Here is a 24,482-nt window from a genome sequence, read left to right as displayed (position 1 = left end):
TCTAATTTGTCGGAATTAACCCTTCCCCCCCCAACTCCCCCAAAGAGAGTGGATCCGTCCAGTTACGTCAATCACGTATCTACGATATTTGCTTATTCTACCCACCAAGTTTTATCCCGATATCTTCACTCTAATCATTTTCCAAGATTTTTGGTTTCCCCCTCCGCCTCTGGCCACTGTCACCAGATCTTGTCAGGGTTTGTAACAAGAGTGCTGAAGCACAAGATCCTTCTAAATATAAAGTTTCATTAAGATCTTATCACCCGTCCATAAATTACAAATACCTCATTTTTCTAATTTTTCCAAGTTACCCTCCCCCCAACTCTCCCAATGAGTGCGGATCTGGTCCAGTTACGGCGGTTACGTATCTTGGATGTGTGCTTATTCTTCCCACCAAATTTCATCCTGACCTCTTCACTCTGAGCGTTTTCCAAGACTTCTGGTCCCGCCCCCACAACTCCCCCCAATGAAACTGGATTCAGTCAGATCTAAAATAAAAGATCTGAGTTGCAAGATCCTTCTAAATATGAGATTTCATTAAGATTCGATCACTCCTTCGTAACTTAAAAATACCTCATTTTTTCGAATTAACCGTCCCTCCACTCCCCCCTACAGACGGTCGAGTCGGATAAATGATTATTTCTAATTTAATCTTGTCAGGTACAGATTTTTCTCATTTTTCACAATTAACCCCCCTCCCTACTTCTCCAAAGAGAGCGGACCCATTCCGAATATGTCAATCACGTATCTAGGATTTGTTCTCATTTTTTCCACCAAGTTTCAAACCGGTCTTTTTTTCTGAATTAACCGTCTCCCACTCCCCACAGATGATCAAATTGGGAAAACGACTATTTCTAATTTAATCTAGTCTGGTTCCTGATACGCCTGCCAAATTTCATCGTCCTAGCTTATCTGGAAGTGACTAAACTAGCAAAACAGGGAAAGACAGACAGACAGACTGACAGAATTTACGATCACTATATGTCACTTTGTAAATACAAAGTGCCACAAAAACTTACTAATACCACAGAAATTTACGAAACTTTTTCTAAGACCTTTTAAGCCCTGGAAGCAAGAGATAAATTAGGGTCTAACTCGGTGTCTTCAAGTATCGCCCTGATTTACGAACAATTAGCTACAACTGAAGCCCAGCTGGAGAAAATAAGAAGTCATCTGCTGGAAAATATAACCAATCAAACAGTTCGTGGTAACGAACTGTAGTAAGGAGCGACCCGGCTCAATAGTAACCGAAACTCTAAAAAATGGAATTTTGATACCAATAGTTACAAGGCTAATTCTTATGGAAATTAAAAGTTCTAGTGCCCTTTTTAAGTGACCAAAAAAATTGGAGGGCACCTACTCCCCCTCCCACACTCATTTTTTCCCAAAAGTCACCGGATCAAAATTCTGCGATAGCCATTCTATTCACCATCGTCGAAAAACCTAATAACTATGTATTTAGGGACGTCTCACTCCCCCGCAGTCCCCGTGGGAGGGGCTGCAAGTCACAAACTTTGACCTGTGTTCACATATAGCAATGGTTACTGGGAAGTGTACAGACGTTTTCAGGGGGATTTTTTTTGGTTTAGGGGGGATTTGAGGGGGGAGGGTTACATGGGAGGATATTTCCATGGAGAAACCTCTCATGGGGGAAGTGAATTTCAATTAAGGTGGCGCAGGATTTTCGAGCATTATTTGAAAAAACAATGAAAAAATAAATATGAAAAGTTTGTTTCTACTCAAAGTAAGGAGCAACATTAAAACTTAAAACGAACAAAAATTATTATGCATATCAGGGGTTTACCTTCTCGTTATACCTCACTCTTTGCGCTAAAGTATTTTTAGTAATTTCAACTATTTATTCTACGGTCTTTGTGATTCAGAGGTCATTCTTAAGGAATTGGGACAAAATCTAAGCTTTAATGTAAAGAGCGAGGTATCGACCAGGGTTGAACCCCCTCATATACGCAATAAAAACATACGGATATAGAAGTTCGTTACGTAAGTTCATTCGTAAGTACGTATATTTTTTGCCAATGAAAACGTTTGTAAAAAATTAAAAGTTCTAGTTGCTTTTTTAAGTGATCAAAAACTTGGAGTGCAACTAGGCCTCATCCCTCGCTCCTTTTTCTCAAAATATTCCGATTAATTGCAATTAATTCATATGCAAATTTCGCTTTAATTATTATGTGCGGAGAGCCAAGATCAAAATATGCATTAATTCAAAAACGTCCAGAAATTAAATAAAAAAAACAAGCTTTTTTAAATGAAAGTAAGGAGCAACATTAAAGCTTAAAACGAACAGAAATTACTCCGCATATGAAAGGGGCTTTTCCTCCTCAACGCCCCACTCTTTACGCTAAAGTTTCTTACTGTTTTAAAAATAAAGTTAATAGAAAGAGTCAAACTTTAGCGTAAAGAGCGGGGCGTTAGGAGGAAAAGCCCCTATCATATACGGAGTAATTTCTGTTCGTTTTAAGTTTTAATGTTGCTCCTTACTTTCATTTACTTTCAGTTACTGAAAAGTTCAATGATCCAAATTCACTGAAAAAAGAAGGTACTGAACTGATAATCAGCCAGGTTTATGATTCAACCACGCTCGAGTTTAATCCATAGTTTGCAAAAATTGAGCAGGCTCTACTAGGTAGTCTGAGATTTCAAGCTGAAAATTTGTAGGAGAGAATTGGTCGAATAGAAAAAAAGCTTGATAATTATGATCAAGAGTCCATGCTTGATAGCCTTGTATTTCATGGGTTAAAGTAGTTACCTGGTGTAGAAACTCATACGACGATATCTAATATTATAAATAGCAAAATGTCTGTGCTGGGCCCTTTACTTTATTTAGTTTACGTGAACATGATGCACGTTTATCTAAAGGATACATATATTACTAACATTATTTCTAACAAAATTTGCAAAATCTGCAGATAATTTAATAGCTAAAGCTCATATTACTCTCAAAAGATTAGAGATGTTTACAAGTTTAAGTTTGCTGTGTGTGAATGTAAAGAAAAATTTTTACTGACATTCTGTGGAGTGGGTGATTCTGTTGATGTATTCAGTAAAGTTCTATTTGGTGAAAAACCTATTTTACAAGCTATATCACTGCGGTACCTCGGCTTCCATATTGATTCTAATCTATCGTAGAAGCATCATAGCGACATTATCTCCACCAAAGTTGCACTTGGAGTTGGCATCCTCAAAAGATTGAAGCATATTCTGCCGGAACATACTCTTCGCACGATATATTTTGCAATAATCTACCCATATATCATACGGATGTTTAGTCTGGAGAAGCAATTTTTATGTTAATTACAAGCTAAATGGTTTTCTCATAGTTTTGATTGGACGATTTCGCTAAAAAAAAGGGGGTGGGAGAGGAGGCCTAGTTACCTCCCAATTTTTGGTTACTTAAAAATACAACTAGATTTGTTTTATTTTTTTATAAACGTTTTTGTTAGTAATATACATTCGTACCTTACGAATTAGCTTATGCAACGAACTTATATAATTGTATATTTTTATTGTGAGGGGGTTTGCCCCCTCGTCAATACCTCGTTCTTTACAATAAAGCTTGAATTTTGTCCCAAATCTTTCAGAATGACCCTTGAATAACAAAGGCCGTAGAATAACTAGTTAGAGTTATATAAAATACTTTTTGCGTAAAGAGCAAGGTATTGTGGAAGAGATGAACCCCCTTATATAAGTAATATTTTATGTTCGTTTTAAGTTTTAATGTTGATCATTACTTCCAGTTGAAAAAAAAATAATTTTCTCATTGTCTTTTTGTAAATGATGCTAGAAAATCCTACGACCCCTTCATGGAAATTCTCTTCCCTCATGAAAAATTCCGGCATGGAAAGATCCTCCCACTCAACTTGCCCCCCCCCCAACCCACCCTAAACCCAACACAAAAAAAGTCCCCCCGAAACGTCTGTACACTTCATAATTAACAACTATTATGTGTTAACAATGGTCAAAGTTTATAAGTTGCCGCCCCTCCCCCGGGAACTGTGGTGGATTTAGTCATCCCCAAAGACATAGTTATTAGGTTTTTGACTAAGTTAAACACAATGGCTATCTCAAAATTTTGATCCGGTGACCTTGGAGAAAAATGTGTGTTGGAGGGGGTCTCGGTGCCCTCCGATTTTTTGGTCACTTAAAAAGGACACTATAACTTTTAATTTACGTTAGAATGAACCATCTTGCGACATTCTAGGACAACTAGGTCGATACGATCACCCCTGAGGAAAAAAACAAAAAAAAACAAAAAAATACGCACCCGTTATCAAAAATACAAAATTCCACCATTTTTATGATAGGGGCTTGAAACTTCTACAGTAGGTTTCTCGGATATGCTGACTCTGATGGTGTGATTTTTTTAAGATTTTGTGACTTTTAGAGGGTATTTCCGCCTATTTTCTAAAATAAGGCACATTTTCTCAGGCTCGTAACTTTTGACCGGTAAGACTACACTTGATGAAACTTATATATTTAAAATTAGCATTAAAATGCAATTCTTTTGATGTAACTATTTGTATCAAAACTTTGTTTTTTAGAGTTTTGGTCACTATTGAGCCTAATCGCTTCTTACTACAGTTTGTTACCACGAACTGTTTGAAATAGTAACTTGTAAATGAATAAAAGTAATACATTCTACTATAACGTTGAGATAGAACTTACTAATGTCTCAGGTTTTCCCGTCCCTTTTTTGTTTTTGTATTTTTTTTTCTGCCCATCGTGAAAATTCAAATGCTAAACTGTTATCTGACTTGTAATCAACCAAATTCAAATGGTCAGCTGTTACCAATTAGACATGTGAAAAATCTAAATTCCCTTTAAATCCGGTCTTAATGTTCAGGGAAAGTCAACAGTCTTTAGATATTCTGATACAACCCTCAAGGAGCAATTAAGCCAATGAGAAAGGAGGAAATCTCGTAACGTATTTCAATGTTATTGGAAATAGAATTTGCTTTCAACCTAGGAGATTGACCTTAAGTGTCTAACTTCCCTTCGGAATATCACGAGGTGGTGAAGCTGAACCTCCCCAGCTCCCAAATATCAAGAATTTTACAAACTTATAAATTTAACTAGTGTTCCTGATATTATATCCGCAGTTGGACACACTATTTCTATGTGATAAAATTTGAAAGAAAAACTGTTTTTTTCATACAAAAATAAGGAGTGGCGTTAAAACTTAAAATGAACAGAAATTACCCTAAATACGAAGGATTTCGCGCAAAGTCATAATAGCATTGTATTGTGCCGAAACTTTTTAGAATGCATCAAATGATGCCATCCTAATAACAATTTTTTGTAGTTAGATATTCAAAACTTTTGACTCTAAATCAACTGCTGAAAATATTATCGACTGAAGTTCTGCTTATTTTATGGATGTGACTACCATTACCATTAACGGTTTGACTCCAGTGTACCGTTTTTGTTTCCTTTTTGATCACAGAATTCGTGGCGATGTCAGGTTATTCTAACGTAATTAATTAATTGCTTTTGTTTTTAGTAATGGACTGAAAAAGGTGAACAACACGGCATTAAACCTACAAAGAACAGTACTGCTGAACACACTGCCAAAACGATCTGCGGTTGACATTGCGTTTTCGGATGTTTCTTATTCTGTATCAGAAGGCCTGCGAAAAGGTAAACATACAATACTACAACTTGTTGAGATATTATGTGATTGCGCAACAGAAATGACTTGCGGCTATTTTAGTGTTTCTTTGTGCTCCTTGTTTTTACAATGCGTTACTCATAACCATTCTTGATTGATCAAATCACTGTATTCAACGAGGGATTGAGGGTTAATGTCAAGCACTCAGAGAGGACCTATTTTGACCGTAACCTTTCGGTAAACTCACCAGTTCTTCCATAATGTTCTGTAATGTGCCTTTTATCTGCTATTTTGATGACTGTAGGACCCATGTCCTTAAATAAGCCCCCACGAAAGTCTATTGTGGTTTACTTATATGCATCATTATATGAAGGGTTACAATTTTAGTGGTTTTTAGCCATCACGGGAGAGGGAAAAATATTCAAAGCATTAGCTTGCATTAGCCTGTTAAAACAGTTATTACCTTAGCGAGAAAAAAGTAATAATTCAACCTGTCGGACTAATGTAGTAACTGTACCTGTAGAATAAGAAGATTGCAACAGTCTGAGTGGCAATACAAACCAAGCAAGCACCACTCTTGAAAATCGCAAGCAAAATCTTCTTTCGTACGCTTTAATATTTAATTCGTTTTATTTTTGCATTGCTATTTTACAGTTCGCTTGTTATCTCTAAGACATAGTGACGTATGGATAATCCCCATAAAATCCCCATACTTATGATCCCCAAATAGTGTGATATCTTGGTAAAATAATGCATTTTAAAAACTTTTAAGAAGGATTTGCGACTGAAACATTTCCATCGGGCAAGGTGACGGTCACATTTTAAAAATGGCCAGTATAAAACGTGAAATTTGTGCTGCTTGACCTATAATGGTCATACGAGGGTCTGATAAAAAAGACCGTGAAATATTGCTGGAAGTCTCTAGGGCATAATAATCAATTTGTCATCTAAAATTACTGCCTTAGGGCTCTGTGCACCTTCGGTAGATCAATTTTTCAATTTGAGTGTCCAAAACTATGTTTTCTGTCCTAATAAATAAAAAACAGACAGGTGTGCACATGGGGTTTAACTCCGAATCTAATTGGATTGTGCAACTAGTGACATTGAGTACAGTAAGGGATTAAGAAATATTATTATCTTATTATCTTTGAGCATTCAAAGAGTTTAGACATAAAGCGGTATTTTAAGACATTAATGTAACCCTAATTTCTAAGCAGGAGAGGGGCTTCACTTGTTCGCCTGTGAGTCCAAGCAAATTCAGTCACAGATTTTGCTTACAAGTCCTGTGGACATTATCCTTCACGTGACAACCAAAAATCAACCTGATCTTTCATCCCTTAGTTCTATGACTATCTAATTTAGTTCTGCCCTAGGGATGACGTATGGACGGATGATAGACAGACTTATCCATAAGAAATGAACTGACATCATTTTTATACAATCATAAAAAGGGCTTATGCCAGATTTGCCTCTCGCTCACTCGCACTATCTGTCTTAACTTTTTCTACAATTAGCCATGGCTTGATGCCCAAAATTACTTGATTGTAATTCAAATTTTGTCTCAATTTTGTCGGCAAAATTTATCATGCTAGATTCCTTTAAGCCTGAATGTTGAGGATTCTGATTGAGTCCTGATCCATAAAGCATAATGTGGACAAAAACTCTTACTTCTCACGAAGTTTTGTTTAACCACTTCTGGTATATGACCCTTAAAAGGGCATAACTGACGTTTTCATTTTCATTTCCTATCGGTTAAGATCCAAAAGGTCCTTCTTCTCGAAGTCTCTATTGTAAGAATTAGAGATACATTCCTTTTCCTTCCCTTACAAAGTTTGTTTTCGGTGAATCCCTAGAAGACATGATTAGGATACTTGTTCCTATTTGCCGCTTATTTTTGATGAGATCTGCTCCTTTTTCCTGGTAGATGTCCTAACGACATGAACTTAAGATCAATCGTGTCCTGATACTCAAATGACAACTGTGATACCTTTTTTCGCTTCCTATATGATTTTACATTGATCTGACAACCTTTTTGGTGACGAGAGCTTAGGGACCCTCCCCCCTTAGAGATTGAGTTACGGATCTCCAAAAGAGTAAACGGGATAATCATTCTTATTTTCCACCAAGTTCAGTTTTGATGCGATAAACTCTGCTGTTAGAAGACCAGATGACAAGAATTCACTCTCCCTTTTTTTCTGCCTCTATCAGTGACTGGGACTGGCTCCTATCTCTAAAAGACGGAACCAAGGCATTTGATATTTCTTCACATCGAATTGGTAAAAATCACACTGTTCTTTATGGTAGATATCCTTTTAAGGTTTTACGGACTCTCCTTTGCAAGTCTCAGCCGGGAATTGCGCCCAGATAGTCGAAAGGCACAACTAAGATAGGCTTCTTGTCAAGTGTGTTGAGGTCTGATAAACCTTTCTGTTAGATGTGCATATTCCAATGTTCTACAGAACCCTCTCGATCCTCCCCCTCGACCTGTGCGCCAGATCGTACTAGACTTGTTTTAGTCTACCGCGTAGTCCGAGTCTTACGTGCATATGAAATTTCAGAAAATTGATCAGAATCGAGAGTTTCCCTAGAAAACAAATATCGGAATTTATAATTTCTAGATTCACCTTTCCAGCACTATTCCTTGGAAATATGGAAGATATATAGAACTTTATAGTACTATTTATGATGGCCAAAAGGACATCGGTGGGCAATCAGCGGCCCATCCTGTGCCCTTTCTATTCCCACATACTGTCATATCTCCAATGGTATTGGACCGAAATTTTGAAAATTTGAGATAGTCATCTCTCTTAAAATGATTGCTTCCAAAGGGATCTAAGCCACGCAACCCCGAAGGTAATGGGCCTGCATTATGCAATCGTCCCATTCTTCACTGATATATTAAGTTGTAATATTCCAAACTCTGGAATCCGGGGATTATGCAAAAAAAAAAAAAACAACAAACATACGGACCAATGGAGGTTTGAATCGTGCCAATACCCCTAAATCCCCCCTTCTCAACTGCATTTCTTATCTGAATTGTAAGGATGTTACACCTTTTTAAGACATAAATGAGGTGAGGATTCTGAATCGCGGTAAAAACATGAGTTAAGCTTAAAAGGCAGATTGATCAGTGCCAAATGCTGACTCGGTGAAAAAAAAGAACGAGCTACCCCTAAATGAGATTTAGGCGATGAAAAAACGTCCCCGTATAATATACCTTAAATTTACTTTTTTTTTTATACGCAAGCGTTTTTACCAGTGCTACCCCGTGCATTTTAGGTATTTCATAACTTTTGAAATAAACAGCATAATTTAACCCCTAAACTAGAATTCTTTGATTTTCTGAATCGTATACTAGCTAACAGATGCGGTTTTAGGTTTCAAAATCTGAGAGAGGAGGGGGGGAGCAAGGTATACCATAAGAGCGTGAAAACATGAAATAAAAGGAATTTAATGTCAGGTCAGAAAAACAGGGGGGCAGCTTCTCCCTGTCCAGGACTATAACTGCCACTGCTAGCTAAGTTAGAAAAAATGCTATTGATGCTGTCAAATTTTGAACTCAATGAAGCCAAATAACGTACACATTTTTTCAGGCTTCAAGACAATATTGAAAAATGTCAGTGGAAAATTCAACTCAGGAGAACTTTCTGCAATCATGGGCCCTTCTGGAGCAGGGAAAAGTACGCTCATGAACATTCTTGCTGGATTTCTGTAAGTAATATATAGATGATCAATCATCAATAAAAATAAGGAACAAAAACAAAAATGTTTGTAGCTAAAAAAAATCGGAAGACGAGGTACAAGCAAAACGAAAAAAGTATGTATTTGCGTCACGAAAACATTGAAAAGATCTAATTATCCAAATTGAATCGGGTTCAAATTTAACGAAAGTGAATATCGGTGGTTAAAATAGAAAATGAAAAGCGAAAGTAACAAGAAAGCGCGATGAAAGCAAAAGAAAAATGCAGAACCGAAGGTGCAAACAATAAAAACAAGCTCATGCGAAACAAAATGCACCGAAACTATTTAGCCTGAATGACAGCTGTGGGTGTCTGCAGGAAACAAGTCTAGAATGTGTAAAATTAATTTTCAGATTATAATTTTGAAACTTCTCAAGGGGGGCGTGGTTGGACAGATACTGTCCTTTGAAATAAAAAAACAGAATAACGAGGATAATTCCAGCTAGTAAAAAAGAAAGAAAGAATAGTATGCAAATATTTCGGTCGAGACCTCCACTCAAACGTCGTAAGTCCAAGTCAAAGCAGAGGTCTTGGCCTCAATATTTATATGCTATTCTTTTTTTTTACTGACCGGAATTGTTCCCGTTTTTTTTTTGTTAATTTGTTTTTCATTTTGCTATGATTGGCCTTTTTTTTAGCCTTATATTTTGTCATCTGGTCTTATAATTTATTTATAACTGTTTTTAGGAAGTCTCTTCCACCTCTTGCAAGGTAAGTATAGAAATTTAAAATTTATTTTTCTATCAAACTAAATCCCGATTCACAGAGGTGCTACCACAACCCCATGATACGTCTTAAAAACATAGTCCAAATATCTCTAAATGATAAAATTTAAAAATAACAAGTTTTTCAACTGAAAGTAATGAGCAACATTAAAACATAATACCGACAGAAATTATTTCGTATATGATGGGGCTGCTTTTTCCTCAACCCTCGGTCTTTACGCTACAGTCTTAAGGTTCTTTAAAAATACTTCTCATTTAATTCAACGATCCTTGTCTTTGAGCGGTCTTTCTTACAGAATTGAAACGAAAAATCAAACTTTAGCATAAAGAGCGGTTGAGGAATGGACAGCCCCCTCATATGCGGAAAAATATTTGTTTCTTTTTAAGTTTTAATGTTGATGCTTACTTTTAGTTGAAAAAACTTTATTTTATTTTATTTAATTTCTGACCGTTTTTCAATCAGAGATTCCCTTCTCCTTCCCCCGAGTAAAATTTCCCCTGAAAAATTCCCCCGGAAACTCTTCTCCCGACGGAAAATTCTACCTGTGAAAATTTCCCCCACGTAGAAAATTCTTTCCCCCGAAAAATCCCGATTTATTTTCCGTTAACAAATACTATGTGTAAAAAATAAGCAATTTTCATAACTTTAAGCCATTACCCCATAGGCTCTGGGGCGTCGTGTCATCTCCAGAGGCATAGTTATTGGACCTTTTAAGTATGCTCAACAAAATGACTATGTCAGAATTTTGATCGGATCTCTTGGGGGAGAAAGGGGCATGGAAGGGGGCTAGTTCCCCTCCAATATTTTGGTCACGTAAAATGGGCACTGGAACTTTTGATTCCCATTCGAATGAACACTCTCCTAATCTTCTAGGACCATTGGTTCGATATGATCACCTCTGGGGAAAAAAAACACACACATCCGTGATTTTTCTTTTAGCAAAAAAAAAAAACAAAAAAAAAAAACACAGAACTCCACATTTTTGCAGATAGGAGCTTGAAAACTTTCAGTAGTAGTGTTCTCTAATGTGCTGAACATGTGATTTTCACTAGGATCACTTGACTTTTTGGGTATGTTTCTACGCGTTTCTGAAAATGGGACAAATTTTCTCAGGATCACAACATTGATGCATAACATCAGACTTGAAAACTCAATATATTTGGAACCAGCACAAAAGAAGTTCAATCAATTGTTTGAAAGGAGACCAGCGGGTAAATTCTTCCCCTCCAATCAACGCGAAGGTTCTTTTTATGTTTATGATGGTTCGAAACTTCTGTTGTTTAGAGTTCCAGTTACTTTTGGCACGGGTCACCCTTTACTTGTTACTTGTTACCACGAGCTGTTTGATATATTGTTTGCAACAAAACTGTTTCTTAGAGCCTCTGTCATTATTGACATGGGTTAGTCTTTATTTATCGTACATTACTAGAAACGGTTTGACGTAGCCGACCAAAAAGCTGGGAAAACTCTCATTCAAATCCAAATACATAACACCGATATTTTTACCACTTTTCGTAGTCACTTTCTGTATCTATTTGACGAAATGAATAAAAAAATATTTTAAAAATATATACTAGACATACAATAAAATTTAGTCATGTATATGGTAATTTAAGACCAATAAAATCTGGTCAGGGTTTAAAGGTCAATGCCGACTTGAGGAATTTTTTCTGAGTCAGTAACTTTTTTTTTCAAAAAAGCTGAGTACTGTTAGAATGTGCCATTAATCATTTTCTATAACAGAACGCTCCTTTTGAAATTCTTCTTCCAACTTTGTTCTTGAAACAAAATGAGTAAAAGTGAAATTAGTTTGCCTTACTTTTTGAACCTATTGCGATAAAGAGAATATCATGGTAGTGGCACGTGATAGATTTCGTAAGATCTGATGGAAAATTTCAACTTGTACTCGTTCAAGCTATTCAAGCTTATAACTGAAAATTCGTGAGCTATTACAGATGTTGTTCCTATTCTTATACTAATGTTAACTAAGAATATTCAGATTGAAATACATCAAGTGAAGAAATTGATTGACAAATTGGTTAAAAGGGGAAATCAGCCTCAATCTTTGTTGATAGGGAGAAGGACCATACTTGGGGAAGGCATAATAATTCTGATTAAATAGAAAAAAGACAGACATTAAAAAAAAGAACTTAAAGGTTGACGTAGAAGCTATGAATTAGCATAAATTATCTTATATATTACGTGGACTTCCTCTCGGAGGGAGACCTCCCATTTTTTACGTTAAAGTTGTAAAGTATTTTCTTGAAAACGTTATAAAAAGCAAACCAGTTGGTAATGCATCTGTGTTCTCACCATTGCTTAAAAAAATCGAAAAAATGATTGTATTGCTTAATTTAAATAAAACTAAAAGAGAAAAATATAGAGAAAAATCTATAAAAGGAGAAAAATTGGCGAAACAATTGGCCGATCGATGAAAAAAATTACAGGTTTCCGCGAAAATGTACTGTTTCTGGAATAGTTGGGGATCTATCATTCTTTCAGCACACATACTACATGCGTAGTCCATACAGATCACCCAAATAAAGTGAGGCTAGGGAGTGTAATCCCCTACCAACCACATTGATATGAAGGACTTTTCCTGAAAGGTTTGAAAATTTGACCTAAATGACAATTTATGGGGTTTTGCCCCCCTTCTAAAAAGATGCACCTACCCCTCTGAAATGCTAGATACGTAGCTATGTAGTGCTTCATCACTGTTAGTGTTTCTGTAAGGTTAGTATTACTGTAAACGGACTTTTTTTGGGGTAGGCTACTTGTCTCCAATTGCACCTAGCAACATTTAAATCGTAACATTTTCTCCTTCTTCGCCCTAACAACATCACGAGAAGGTATCAATTTTATTTCTGTTGCCCCTTTGAACTTAAGGAGTCCCAACCAAATTTGGATCCTTACATTTTCAAAAATAATTTTAACCTCTATTAGTCCTCTCAGCGCAACCCTGGTACTTTTTTTTTATCCGTAAAAAAGAAAAAAGCTATCTAATCGAAACTATTCAATCGAACTCTGATTTCAAACGGCGCATTCTCTGGAAAATCTCCTACATCGCACGGCAACTTAGCCCCCCCCCCCCAAAAAAAAAACCTGACCTATCCTCTAATGCATATTTAAGAAAATTTTATTTAGAAAAAAAAATCAATTTTTATAAGATGAGCCACACCGTATTAAACTTGTATAATTTGATAACTTCACGGCAATCAAATTACCCTACTGAATGACTTCGAAGCTCTTCCCAGGAGGGAGCAGAGGCTGTATGTCCCCTCTGTTTAAAAAAGTTTTTTTTTAATATTCTTTGAAAAGTGTTTGTTTTGGTATTTGCAGGTAAAAAAAAACCCACAAAATTGCTCTCCCCAAGATTCTGAAAAATACACCCGTCCCACCTCCTACATTTTCATGATTTGATACCACTGCAGTTGTGCGACACATGTCATTTTGGTCGAAATTGAGTTATGTATATGTCATGAGTAAACTGAACACGAGGAATCGAAAGGTGCAGTCAGAATTGTCCTATTTTGCACCGTTACGAAGATAAAAAAGAGACGTATGCCAGTTTTGACAGAAGCGGATTATTTTATGGAGCTATAATGTCATTTGTCTTCTTTTTTGTCAAGGGAAAAGGAGACATACGCCAAAAATGGATTAATTTTAATTTCGCTCAGAATACTTTTGACAAAAGAGGGTAGGAATCATCTATATAAAAAGGAGATATACGCCATAAAACTGATTAATTTTGAATGTTTAAATTTAATTTATGCCGCTGAAAAGAGTATAAAAAGTGGTTCAGAATATGTTTCCTTTATCTCTATTAGTCTCATCCTAAAGAGCGACAACAGACGAAAAACTTTTTCTGTTCTTTGGCTCTACTGAAAAGTTACAAAAATGGCGTATGTTGCTCTTTTATTTATCACAGTTGACTGGCTGTAGTGAAACTTTTTCATTACTTCCTGTTTCCGCAGTTGCCTGTAAAATTGGGTTTCTACATCTCTCGTCGTGCCTCAAATGACGCAGAACAAGTGTTGAACAGTTAAATAAGTTAATAACATGTGATAAAAATAAATAAATGCCATTCGGTCTAATCAGATATTTTGATAATTAATTTGAGTCTTTTGATAACTTGACAATTTTGGACTCCATCCTTCTGAAATTTATGCTGCTTATGTATGAAAAGTGGTGCAAGGAATTCTTTATGCTGATGTGAACTATCTTGTCTGCTGTGACCTTCTTGGTCGTGGTTGACTTTGCTGAACAACCAAAAAATAAGAAAAAAAAATGAAAACTAACCATGCTAGGCAGGAGAGAAAGGGGCAAGCTCGAAAAGTAACTAAAAATGTAGATAGTTATTGCAAAAGTTGTAAGAAATAACGTTTGAAGGGACTTGGTTTTAAGAACCCCGCCCCCAGCACTTTTAAACGAAACGGATCGGCAGTGCTGGCACCATACTCATCACCAGTGACAAGATGAATGTAACTGAATGCAATCTAAATTTATTCAAGACTCTCTGTGCCCATACCCTGGACACTTTTTATCTTATTTTATGCAAAAGTCCATTTGGAATAATCAGGGTCAAAGGTTCAACATGAAGTTTCGATTGGTCTCGAATCAAGCTTTTTCGAAACACATTTATGTTGTTCTGGGATTTGAAATCCAAATGTAGCTAATATTCCTAATGAATGTCGTGGTTTTGGCAGCAAGTTTATACGTCGATGCTCATATTTTTCTGTTAATTACAACCTTTCAGCTCCCATTTATAATTAAACTCAAATTATAATTAATAAGAATCATCACTTAAGAGAAAACCCATGTTTATAATCATACAGTTTCTGTTTCACCTAATAACCCTTTTTTTCTTTACTAGGGTTTCAAACGTCTCCGGTGATATACTAGTCAATGGAAGCGAACGGTGCTTACGACGTTTTAGAAAGTCTGCTTGCTACATAATGCAGGTAACTTTGACCCCCCTCTCTCCCCTAAAAAAGAGAAAACATGTCTAAAATGCTAGGAAACGTCGAATTTCGGCTTGCGTATCACTTCTGAAGATGATTTTTTCTTTAGTCCTTTAAGCCCTTTCTTTTACCCTTTTTAGGACTTGAGTATGTCTGGTTATATACCTAGCAGGTCTCCGGCTCTGCCTACATCCACAAACATCTTGATTTTTGTGTATATCATTATTCCCTTTAATCCAATTGTTATTAAAAAAAAAAAAGATCGGGCAGTCGGTTAATTTTAGAAAAGATTAGCCTGTTTTTTGCCTTTTTTAAAATCCACTCCCTAAATAAATTGCTGTTGTGTGTCTGTATACGTGACTAATTCTGATTCATTTGAGGTCGCAATAGTAATTGGTAATGTTTTACTACAGGGTTTTATAAAAAGACGCGTTCAAAATGTAAACAAAGATACAAAAGGCAATAAGATAAAAACTAAAAGAACTAAATAGACAAAAGAAATGAAGACTTTATCCAGGTATCAATAACAATTAGGTACCATGTAGTTTATGGAGGGAAAAGAGGGTAGGTAATCAGCCGAACTGTAATTAAGTAATTGATGATTTTGACCTTTTCAAAAGATTATCCAGTAATTACTAACGAGCATAAGCTAACTATAAACATTTAGATTAATACGGAATGAATGTAATTAGAAAAAATCAGTCTCTGCAAAAGAAGAAAGAAAAAAGAGGTGAGCAATCAGAACAGATTATACAAGCATAGCATACTTCATTATTTGCTACCATAGATTGCTTGCTACCAAATGTTTAATTCGTGTGGTTGAAAACTTCCCTCCCCATCAACCCCAAATTTTCTAGTAAAATGTTAAAAAATAAAACAAGGAAAATCCCATTACTTTTTGATCAATCATTTTTACTGAAGATTTGAATTATAGCCTGAAGTCTGAATTTCAGTCAACAATTTTAGACCTTAAGCAGAGGCAAAAAACACTGTACTCCTGCAATTACCTTCTGCAATAAGCACATAGTGAAACTTTGTCATTTAAAATTCAGAGAGAAAATATTGAATTAGAATGTTCCAACCAGTGCTGCAACAAGTACTCCAAATTTTTACTTAAGTATCAAGTATTAAGTACTCATTGTGTTTTTACTTAAATATCAAGTAATAAGTACTTTCCAAATTCTTACTTAAGTATCAAATATCAAGTACTTGCCAAAATTGTACTTAAGTAATACTTCAAGTTCTACTTCAAGTACTTATTCTATATATATATATATATATATATATATATATATATATATATATATATATATATATATATATATATATATATATATATATATATATATATATATATATATATATATATATATATATATATATATATATATATATATATATATATATATATATATATATATATATATATATATATATATATATATATATATATATATATATATATATATATATATATATATATATATATATATATATATATATATATATATATATATATATATATATATATATATATATATATATATATATATATATATATATATATATATATATATATCTTCCCTTGCCTTCAAAATGTCCCCTGTCATTCCACTCTTGGAAATCTTAATCAATAACCAGAATTTCCGTTTTATTGTTTTTGACCGTTTCCCTTGTTCGGCTGGTACACACACAATGAAATCCAAGAAAATAATCTGAATCAATTTTCAACACAACGGCTTGAAAGCAAAAGACTTTCAAAACAATTAAGTGCAGTCAAAAAACTCCTGATTGGATCAGACAGATCACATGACAGGATTAACACAGTGCACGTAGAGTTCAACTTCTGGTGATTAGTATTCAGTTAAATCTGGCACGTTTGAAAAAATACACGGTTATTCTGAAACATGCGGGAAGGATAAAAAAAAATATTGAAAATATTTTTTCCCTTGTTTGGCTGGTAGACACCCAACGAAGTCCAAAAAATAATCTGAACCAATTTTCAACACAACGGCTTGAAAGAAAAAGACTATCAAAACAATCAAGTGCAGTCAAAAAACTTCTGACTGGATCAGACAGATCACATGACAGGATTAATACAGTGCACATAGAGTTGAACTTCTGGCGATTAGTGTTCATTCAAATCTGGCACGTTTGAAAAAATAGAAGGTTATTCTGAAACATGTCGGAATAATGGAAAAAAATATTGAAAATAGAAAAATAAACTTGGGATTGGCTTTAAAACAGATAAAACGTAAAAAAGTAGTTCATTCTCTTATTCAATAAGTAAAAACCTTAGCAAAAAAAACCCAAATTTAAAAGTAAGGAGCCAAGTGAGTCAGTTTCAGACTATTTAAATAAGAGAAATTAAAGCTCAATAATCAAAAGCCAAAAATCAATTGATGGCATGTCTCGCCCTCGGCACCTTTACAAGGAAACTGCCGTAAGTTTTCAAGTTAAATTTCAGACACGCTATGAAAATGCATGGTATCTATATCCTTTGGCTGGTTTTCACTCATGCAAGCCGCATGGTGTGTAGTCAATTCAGATGGTCGGTAAAACTCCCTACAAACATATATTATAAAATCACGGGCCTGCAGCAAGCCCGCTGATTCAGACGCATTCCATACGGCTGGTCAAACTGCAGAATGAATTAATGAATCAATGAATGAACTTTATTATCCGTAAAAATATATAAAAAAAAAACAAAGTACGGAGTATTATAAATAAACAAAAACGATAAACAGCAAGAAAAAAAATCAAACTAACAAAAGACAACATGGACTAATTAACCAGTATCAATATGGAAAAAAGGCTGCAGAGGGTCGTAAACGTGAATAAAGTAGATAGTCTTTTTACATAAATCATCACTGGAAGACCGAATCCAAGAAGGCATGTCTATCAAACCAAATCGAGCAATTATTTTTCTGTTTTGGTGCCATCTAGGAAGCCGGAGGAGGATTTTGCAAATATCTGAAATAAGCCGCACGTAGAGTATGGAGATTTTTCTTACGAAACAGATGAGCCATGCCTGATAAAAACAAAAGCACAGGGGCGCAATAAGCGTTATAAATCATGCACAAACCGTTGCGGCTGTAACGGCTTTTGTTTGGGGATACGTATGCGACGCGTGGGTTTTTTACGGCTTGATTTACTAGGGATGAAAAGGTACTGGAAAGTGCTGGACCGAAACACAGACCAAGCCAACTAACTAAAGAAGAACTTGGCAGAATTGCAGTCCCAGCAACGAATGGAGCGACCGCATAATGGCCATTAAAACAAATAAACTCGCATTTAGACGCATTAAGTGACAGTCCAATCTTAGATAGCCCATTGGTTAATATGGTAAAATTCGAAAGCAATCCACGTTAAGTCCGGGCAACAAGAAGAACGTCGTGTGCATATGAAACAGAAGACAAACCAATATTACCGTAAGAAACAGAACTTTTAAGGGGACGCAGGCACGATGCAAGCACACATTTAAATGTACTAGAAGACAATACGGCAGAAGTTGCAACCTATCTATTTCTAGCAGCAGTTTTCACACCATGAAGTGGCAAAAACCGTGGGACTAAGTCGAAAATCTTCTGAGAAAAAAGGAATACAACAAGATCTAAGAGCTCATATGGCACTTTTGACGAGGTCGTAAGAGCCAAGAGCTAATATGGCATGAGCTCTAGCCAAATTATAACAATCGATAGATCAATTAAAAAAAAAATCAGAGGCTTAATGCTGGTCGGCATTTAAAGTAAGAGCTCTGAGACACAAGGTCCTTTTAAATATCAAAATTCATTAAGATCCGATCACCCACTCACAAGTTAAAATACCTCATTTTTCTAATTTTTTCTCTTCATTCACCCCCCCCCAGATGGTTGAATCGGGAAAATCAACTTTATCAAGTCAATTTGTGCAGGTCCCTGACACGCCTACCAATTTTCATTGTCCTGTCACGTCCAGAAGTACCGAACTCCCCAAAGCACTGGACCCCCTAACTATCCCAAAGAGAGTGGATCCAGTCCGGTTTCGTCAATCACCTATCTACGACATTTGCTTATTCTACCCACCAAGTTTCATCCCGATCTCTCCACTTAAACTTTTTCCAAGATTTCTGGTTTCTCCCTCCAACCCTCAACTAATGTCACCAGAACTGGTCGGGGTTTGAAATAAGAGATCTCAGACATGAGTTCCTTCTTAACATCAAATTCAAAATACCTCACGAACGGTCGTCCGCTCTTAAGTTAAAATTACCTCAATTTTTGTAATTTTTCCGAATTAAAACCCCACTCCCCCCCAGATAGTAGAATCGGGGAAACAACTATTTCAAACTTAATCTGGTCTGGTCTCTGATACGCCTGCCAAATTTCATCGTCCTAGCTTATCTGGAAGTGCCTAAACTAGCAAGACCAGGACTGACAGACCGACAGACCTACAGAATTTGCGATCACTGTATGTCACTTGGTAAATACCAAGTGCCATACAAAGTAATTTTTCTCTGGGAATGGAATATTTGGTTGACTTATTTTGGAAAAGGGTTATTTCCAGACTTTGGGCAAGCCATGGGTGGAAGTAGTTATAGCCCTACTAAACTGAAGGAAAACTCGACTTTCTTCAAACTTGACCCCCCCCCAATCCTCGTCCTATTTTAGATAGGGCTTGTGGTATCACAGCTCGATATGAGCCCTGATCCTAGTCATCTCTGGTCTAGTTTTCATTTGAATCCGTTGCTCCATTCGCAAGTTATACTAAATTAAACAGAAAGCTTCACTGAGATCCATCTATCTCTCGCAAGCTACACTGAATTAAATGAAAAGCTCAACTTTTAATATGCTTGGGTCTCTATCCCAGAACTCAATACATACCATACTCTTAGGCATCTTTATTGAATTTTCATCGAAATTCAACTCCATATGCAAGTTACAGTGAATTAAATAAAAAGTTCGATTTTTCTTTAACACTTAAAGCCCCATCGCCCTAATTAAGCTCAATTTTAAATCCAAATAGTTCAATTTCAATACAAATCTGACTGGTGGTTCTCCTGCTATACTCGATTGCACAGACGGGCGGACAGACAGACAGATCTCAAAAACCTATCTTGATGGATATTTTCCACTATCCAAATAGGTGATGATACCTGGATGATGATATGCCATTGTTTTCCTTTTTTTGGATCCAATTAGCCAACATGGCTACCTAAGACGTTGAAAAATCCGTCCGTCCGTCCGTCTGTGTAATGACGTATAGGGGTAGAAACGCTGGTTGGATTTGAATGAAAATTTTGATGGCGAGATTTGGTGCCAAGGATCTTGAGACACATCAAGTTGAAAGATGAAAACCCTAGCTCAAATCAAACAGGGGGGAGAGGGCTTTACCTGCTAAAAACAGTTTTTAGTTTAATTCAGAGTAACTTGCGACTGGTGTGACGGGTCTGAATGAAAATTGAACCACAGAGACCTAAGACCATGACACATATCAAGTTTTGAGATAAAGACCCTAGCTCAAATTTAACAAGGGGGAGTGGGTTTAATTTCTGAAAAATTTAAGTTTTCTATATAATTTAGTATAACTTGCAAATGGAGTAACGGATCCGAATGAAAACTAGACCAAAGATGCCTAATATCAGGGCTCATATCAAGTTCTGGTATCACAAACCATATCTCAAATAGGGCGAGGGGGAGAGGGTTTCAAGTCTTAAGAAAGTTGAGTTTTCCTTTAATTTAGTATGGTCTAGAACTTATGAATGGAGTGACAAATCTGAAGTCAGATTCGTCTGAATACCTGAATTTGCTGGAACGAATTTGACAAAATACCACTGCATTGGATCCAGCTAGAATTGCCTAGACTTGTTTATTGCAGACAGCATTTAGATGGGCAAAGATTCATAGCTTCAGTAGTTTTACCAATAATATGGTCCTGAAGATGGTGAAATGGTAGAAATCTGGTTCAGTTGACGAGATGACAAAACTTAAACACTAATGTCAGAAATTTAAGCCCAAATGGACTACGGTATGCAATATTTAGCACAAAACAAGGGATTTTAGCTCACTGTCGGCCAGTGAATTGTGAAATAATTTCAATTTTCTTTGTTATATAACTTTTAAATAAAAATTAAACCAAGTGTTAATCATACTATAATTTTTTTTTCGTCAGAATCAAATACCTTATTTCATATCCAAAAATAGGACATGGAGCTATATCTGAATTTACTCTAAATCTCAAGGGTGATGTTTTAATGTGCATTGCCAAAGCACAGACACACAAAAGCTATATCTGAGTTTGCTCTAAATCTAAAGGTGATGTTTTCTTGTACACTGCCAAAGCACACACACACAAAATTTTCGTGTCAAAGGTAAAGTATTTGAAAAACAAGTACATTAAAAGTATCTTAAGTAATAAGTATTTCGTAATCTTACTTAAGTATCAAGTAATAAGTACACCCTAGAGTTTTTACTTAAGTACAAGTACAAGTAATGGAAAATCTTACTTAAGTAGTACTTCAAGTAAAAGTACTTCAAGTAAGTGACAGCACTGGTTCCAACAAACTTTTTAAAGAAAAGAAAAGACTGATAGTAACACCTAGAACGAGTAAAAACAAGGTTGTATAATAAGTCAAATTTAAAACTGACAGAAATTACTATGAATGACTCAATCAAACCTAAAACAAACAGAAATTAGATGAATAATCTAGTAATTAGATGAATAATCAAATAATTAGATGAATAATCCAGTAACATGAAATAATAAACAATCAAACCTGAAAGAAATAGGAATTTGATAAATAGTCAAGTGATCTTAAAATCAACAGATATTATACCATGTATTAATGAATGAAATCTATAAAGAGAATTTCATTTGGATAATTAGGCCAAACCTAAAACAGGAATTCCCATGAATAAAAGTGTGGTTACCAACTTCGAAAAATGACTACCGTCTAAACGCTTGGGTGTCATTTGCACTTTACTGAAAACTTGTTTCGGACGTAACGTCTAGCAATCGTCGTAAGATCGCCTAAAAAATAAAAAGCAATTTTTACAATAAACACATTTGTGACTTTTTATTTCATTTTAGTAGTTTAAAAGGACGTTATTTGTCAATAATTGCCGTTTTATGCTTCATATGTTTCATTTAAGTACAAAAAACACTAATTCTGAAGAAAAAATTGGTAATTTTGGAAATCTGTTTAGTTTAGTGAAGCTATATTTTGAAACTTTAAATCATTAAATTAATTGGCTGATTGATATTCTATACACTTGAAAGGAATAATTCATAAGGAAGAGAGTATAGACTAAATTTTTCAAAACGTGTTGGTTACATATGAAAGAACATTCCTGGAAATTACAGCAGTTTTTAAATTTTTGGTATTATAATAAAAAAAACTGCTAAGATTAAGTTCGAGATGGGGAATGTAAAACTCTGATAGGCTCATAAGTAGGGAATTTTTCTAAGAAAAGGAGTGTATCTTGATGGGGGCTAGGTGTGCTTAAAAAGTTGAAACGTTTCAAAATTACAGGGAACTACGGGAAATGACGGTATTTCGGAGAGAGGAATATATCCCAGAGGTCGTTATTGGATATGTGTCTAAAGTATGTAACAAAGCTTTCATTTCTTAAAATTTCATATGAAAACTTAACTTAATTTTTCTTCTCTCTTAAAGGAAGATTGTCTGGTGCCCCATCTGACTGTTTTGGAAGCCATGAAGTACGCTGCTTACTTAAAACTTGGTAGCAGAGCGTCAGGATCAGAAAAAAATGTTATTGTAAGTTCTTATGACAATTTAGTTGCTAATTGAACCATTCTGACCTAATTGCTGCTTCAACCGAGAGCTTTACAGAAAGAGCATTGATGTAGTATGTATCCCTACCTTGAGTGATATGAAACAAGATAAACACTTAGTTTAGCTTCATTCATTCCATTCTGCTCAAAACTAAAGGTCTTCTTACGCTCTCATAACTGATATTAAATAAAAAAAAAACTATTTTTTTTTAGCTGAAAGTAAGGAGCGACATTAAAACTTAAAACGAACAGAAATTACTCCGTATATGAAATGAGTTGTCCCCACCGCAATCCCTCGCTCTTTACGCTAAAGTTTGACTCTTTGCCACAATTCTACTTTTTAAAACAATTAAAAGCTTTAGCGTAAAGAGCGAGGGATTGCAGAGGGGACAACCCATTTCATATACGGAGTAATTTCTGTTCGTTTTAAGTTTTAATGTCGCTCCTTACTTTCATCTAAAAAAATTATTTTTTTTTTATTTAATTTCTGAACGTTTTTGAATTAATGCATGTTTGGTTTTGGCTCTCCTCACATAAATTATTAAAATGAAATTAGTATATTAATTCTTTTTTTGGCTAAATGGCTTTCTCTTAGTTTCGATCAGACGATTTTGAGAAATAAAGGGTGGAGAAGGAGGTCTAGTTGCCCTCCAATTTTTCGGTTATTTAAGAATGCAACTAGAACTTTTGATTTTTAACGAATGTTTTTATTAGTAAAAAATCTACGTAATTTAAGAATTAACTTACGTAACAAACTTTCATAATCTTATATTTTTATTATGTATACGAGGGGTTTGTACCCTCGTTAATACCTCGCTCTTTACACTAAATCGTAAGTTTTGTCCCAATTCTTTAAGAATGGCCCCTGAATCAGAAAGGCCCTAGAATAAATAGTTTAAATTACTAAAAATACTTTAGCATAAAGAGCGAGGTATTTATCTCCTCCTAAATACCTCGCTCTTTATACTAAAGTATTTTTAGAACCCCTCATTTGCGTAATAATCTCTGTTCGTTTTAAGTTTCAATGCTACCCCTTCCTTTCATTTGAAAAAACGTTTTCATATTTATTTTTCATTGTTTTCTTATAGTAATGCTAGAAAATCCTGCGCCCTTCTCATTGAATTTTTCTTCCCCCATGACAGATTCCTCCAAGGAAAGATCCTCAAACATAGCCCCTCCCCTCAGCCTCACCCCCAAACAAAATAAAATCCCCCTGAAAACGTCTATACACTTCCCAATAACCATTACAATATGTAAACACTGGTCAAAGTTTGTAACTTGCAGCCCCTCCCTCAGGGATTGTGGGGGAGTAAGTCATCTCCAAAGACATAGTTATTATGGTTTTCGACTATGCTGAACAAAATGGCTATCTCAAAATTTTGATTCGTTGACTTTGGGAAAAAATGAGCGTGGGAGGGGGCCTAGATGCCCTCCAATTTTTTGGTCACTTAAAAAGGGCACTAGAACTTTTCATTTCCGTTAGAATGAGCCCTCTTGCGACATTCTAGGACCACTTGGTCGATACGATGACCCCTGGGAAAAAGAAAAAAAAAAAAAAAAAACAAATAAACACGCACCCGTGATTTGTCTTCTGGCAAAAAATACAAAATTCCTCATTTTTGTAGATAGGAGCTTGAAACTTCTACAGTATGGTTATCT

The 24,482-nt window shown here is 35.4% G+C and overlaps 1 protein-coding gene across 2 annotated transcripts in view; it reads left to right on the top strand.

Annotated features, from left to right (window-relative positions):
• The window catches only part of LOC136029180 (ATP-binding cassette subfamily G member 4-like), a 90,062-nt gene that overhangs the window by 21,964 nt on the left and 43,616 nt on the right, over positions 1–24,482 (top strand). For both annotated transcript variants that reach the window (XM_065707299.1, XM_065707298.1), the window contains exons 3-6: positions 5,519–5,655; positions 9,220–9,337; positions 14,966–15,053; positions 22,705–22,806. In XM_065707299.1, coding sequence (XP_065563371.1) covers positions 5,519–5,655; positions 9,220–9,337; positions 14,966–15,053; positions 22,705–22,806 — 445 coding nt within the window. The remainder of the gene's footprint in view (positions 1–5,518; positions 5,656–9,219; positions 9,338–14,965; positions 15,054–22,704; positions 22,807–24,482) is intronic.

The sequence above is a fragment of the Artemia franciscana genome, chromosome 7, assembly GCF_032884065.1.
Source record: "Artemia franciscana chromosome 7, ASM3288406v1, whole genome shotgun sequence".
Lineage (NCBI taxonomy): Eukaryota > Metazoa > Arthropoda > Branchiopoda > Anostraca > Artemiidae > Artemia > Artemia franciscana.
This window is presented reverse-complemented; position numbering and strand designations above follow the sequence as displayed.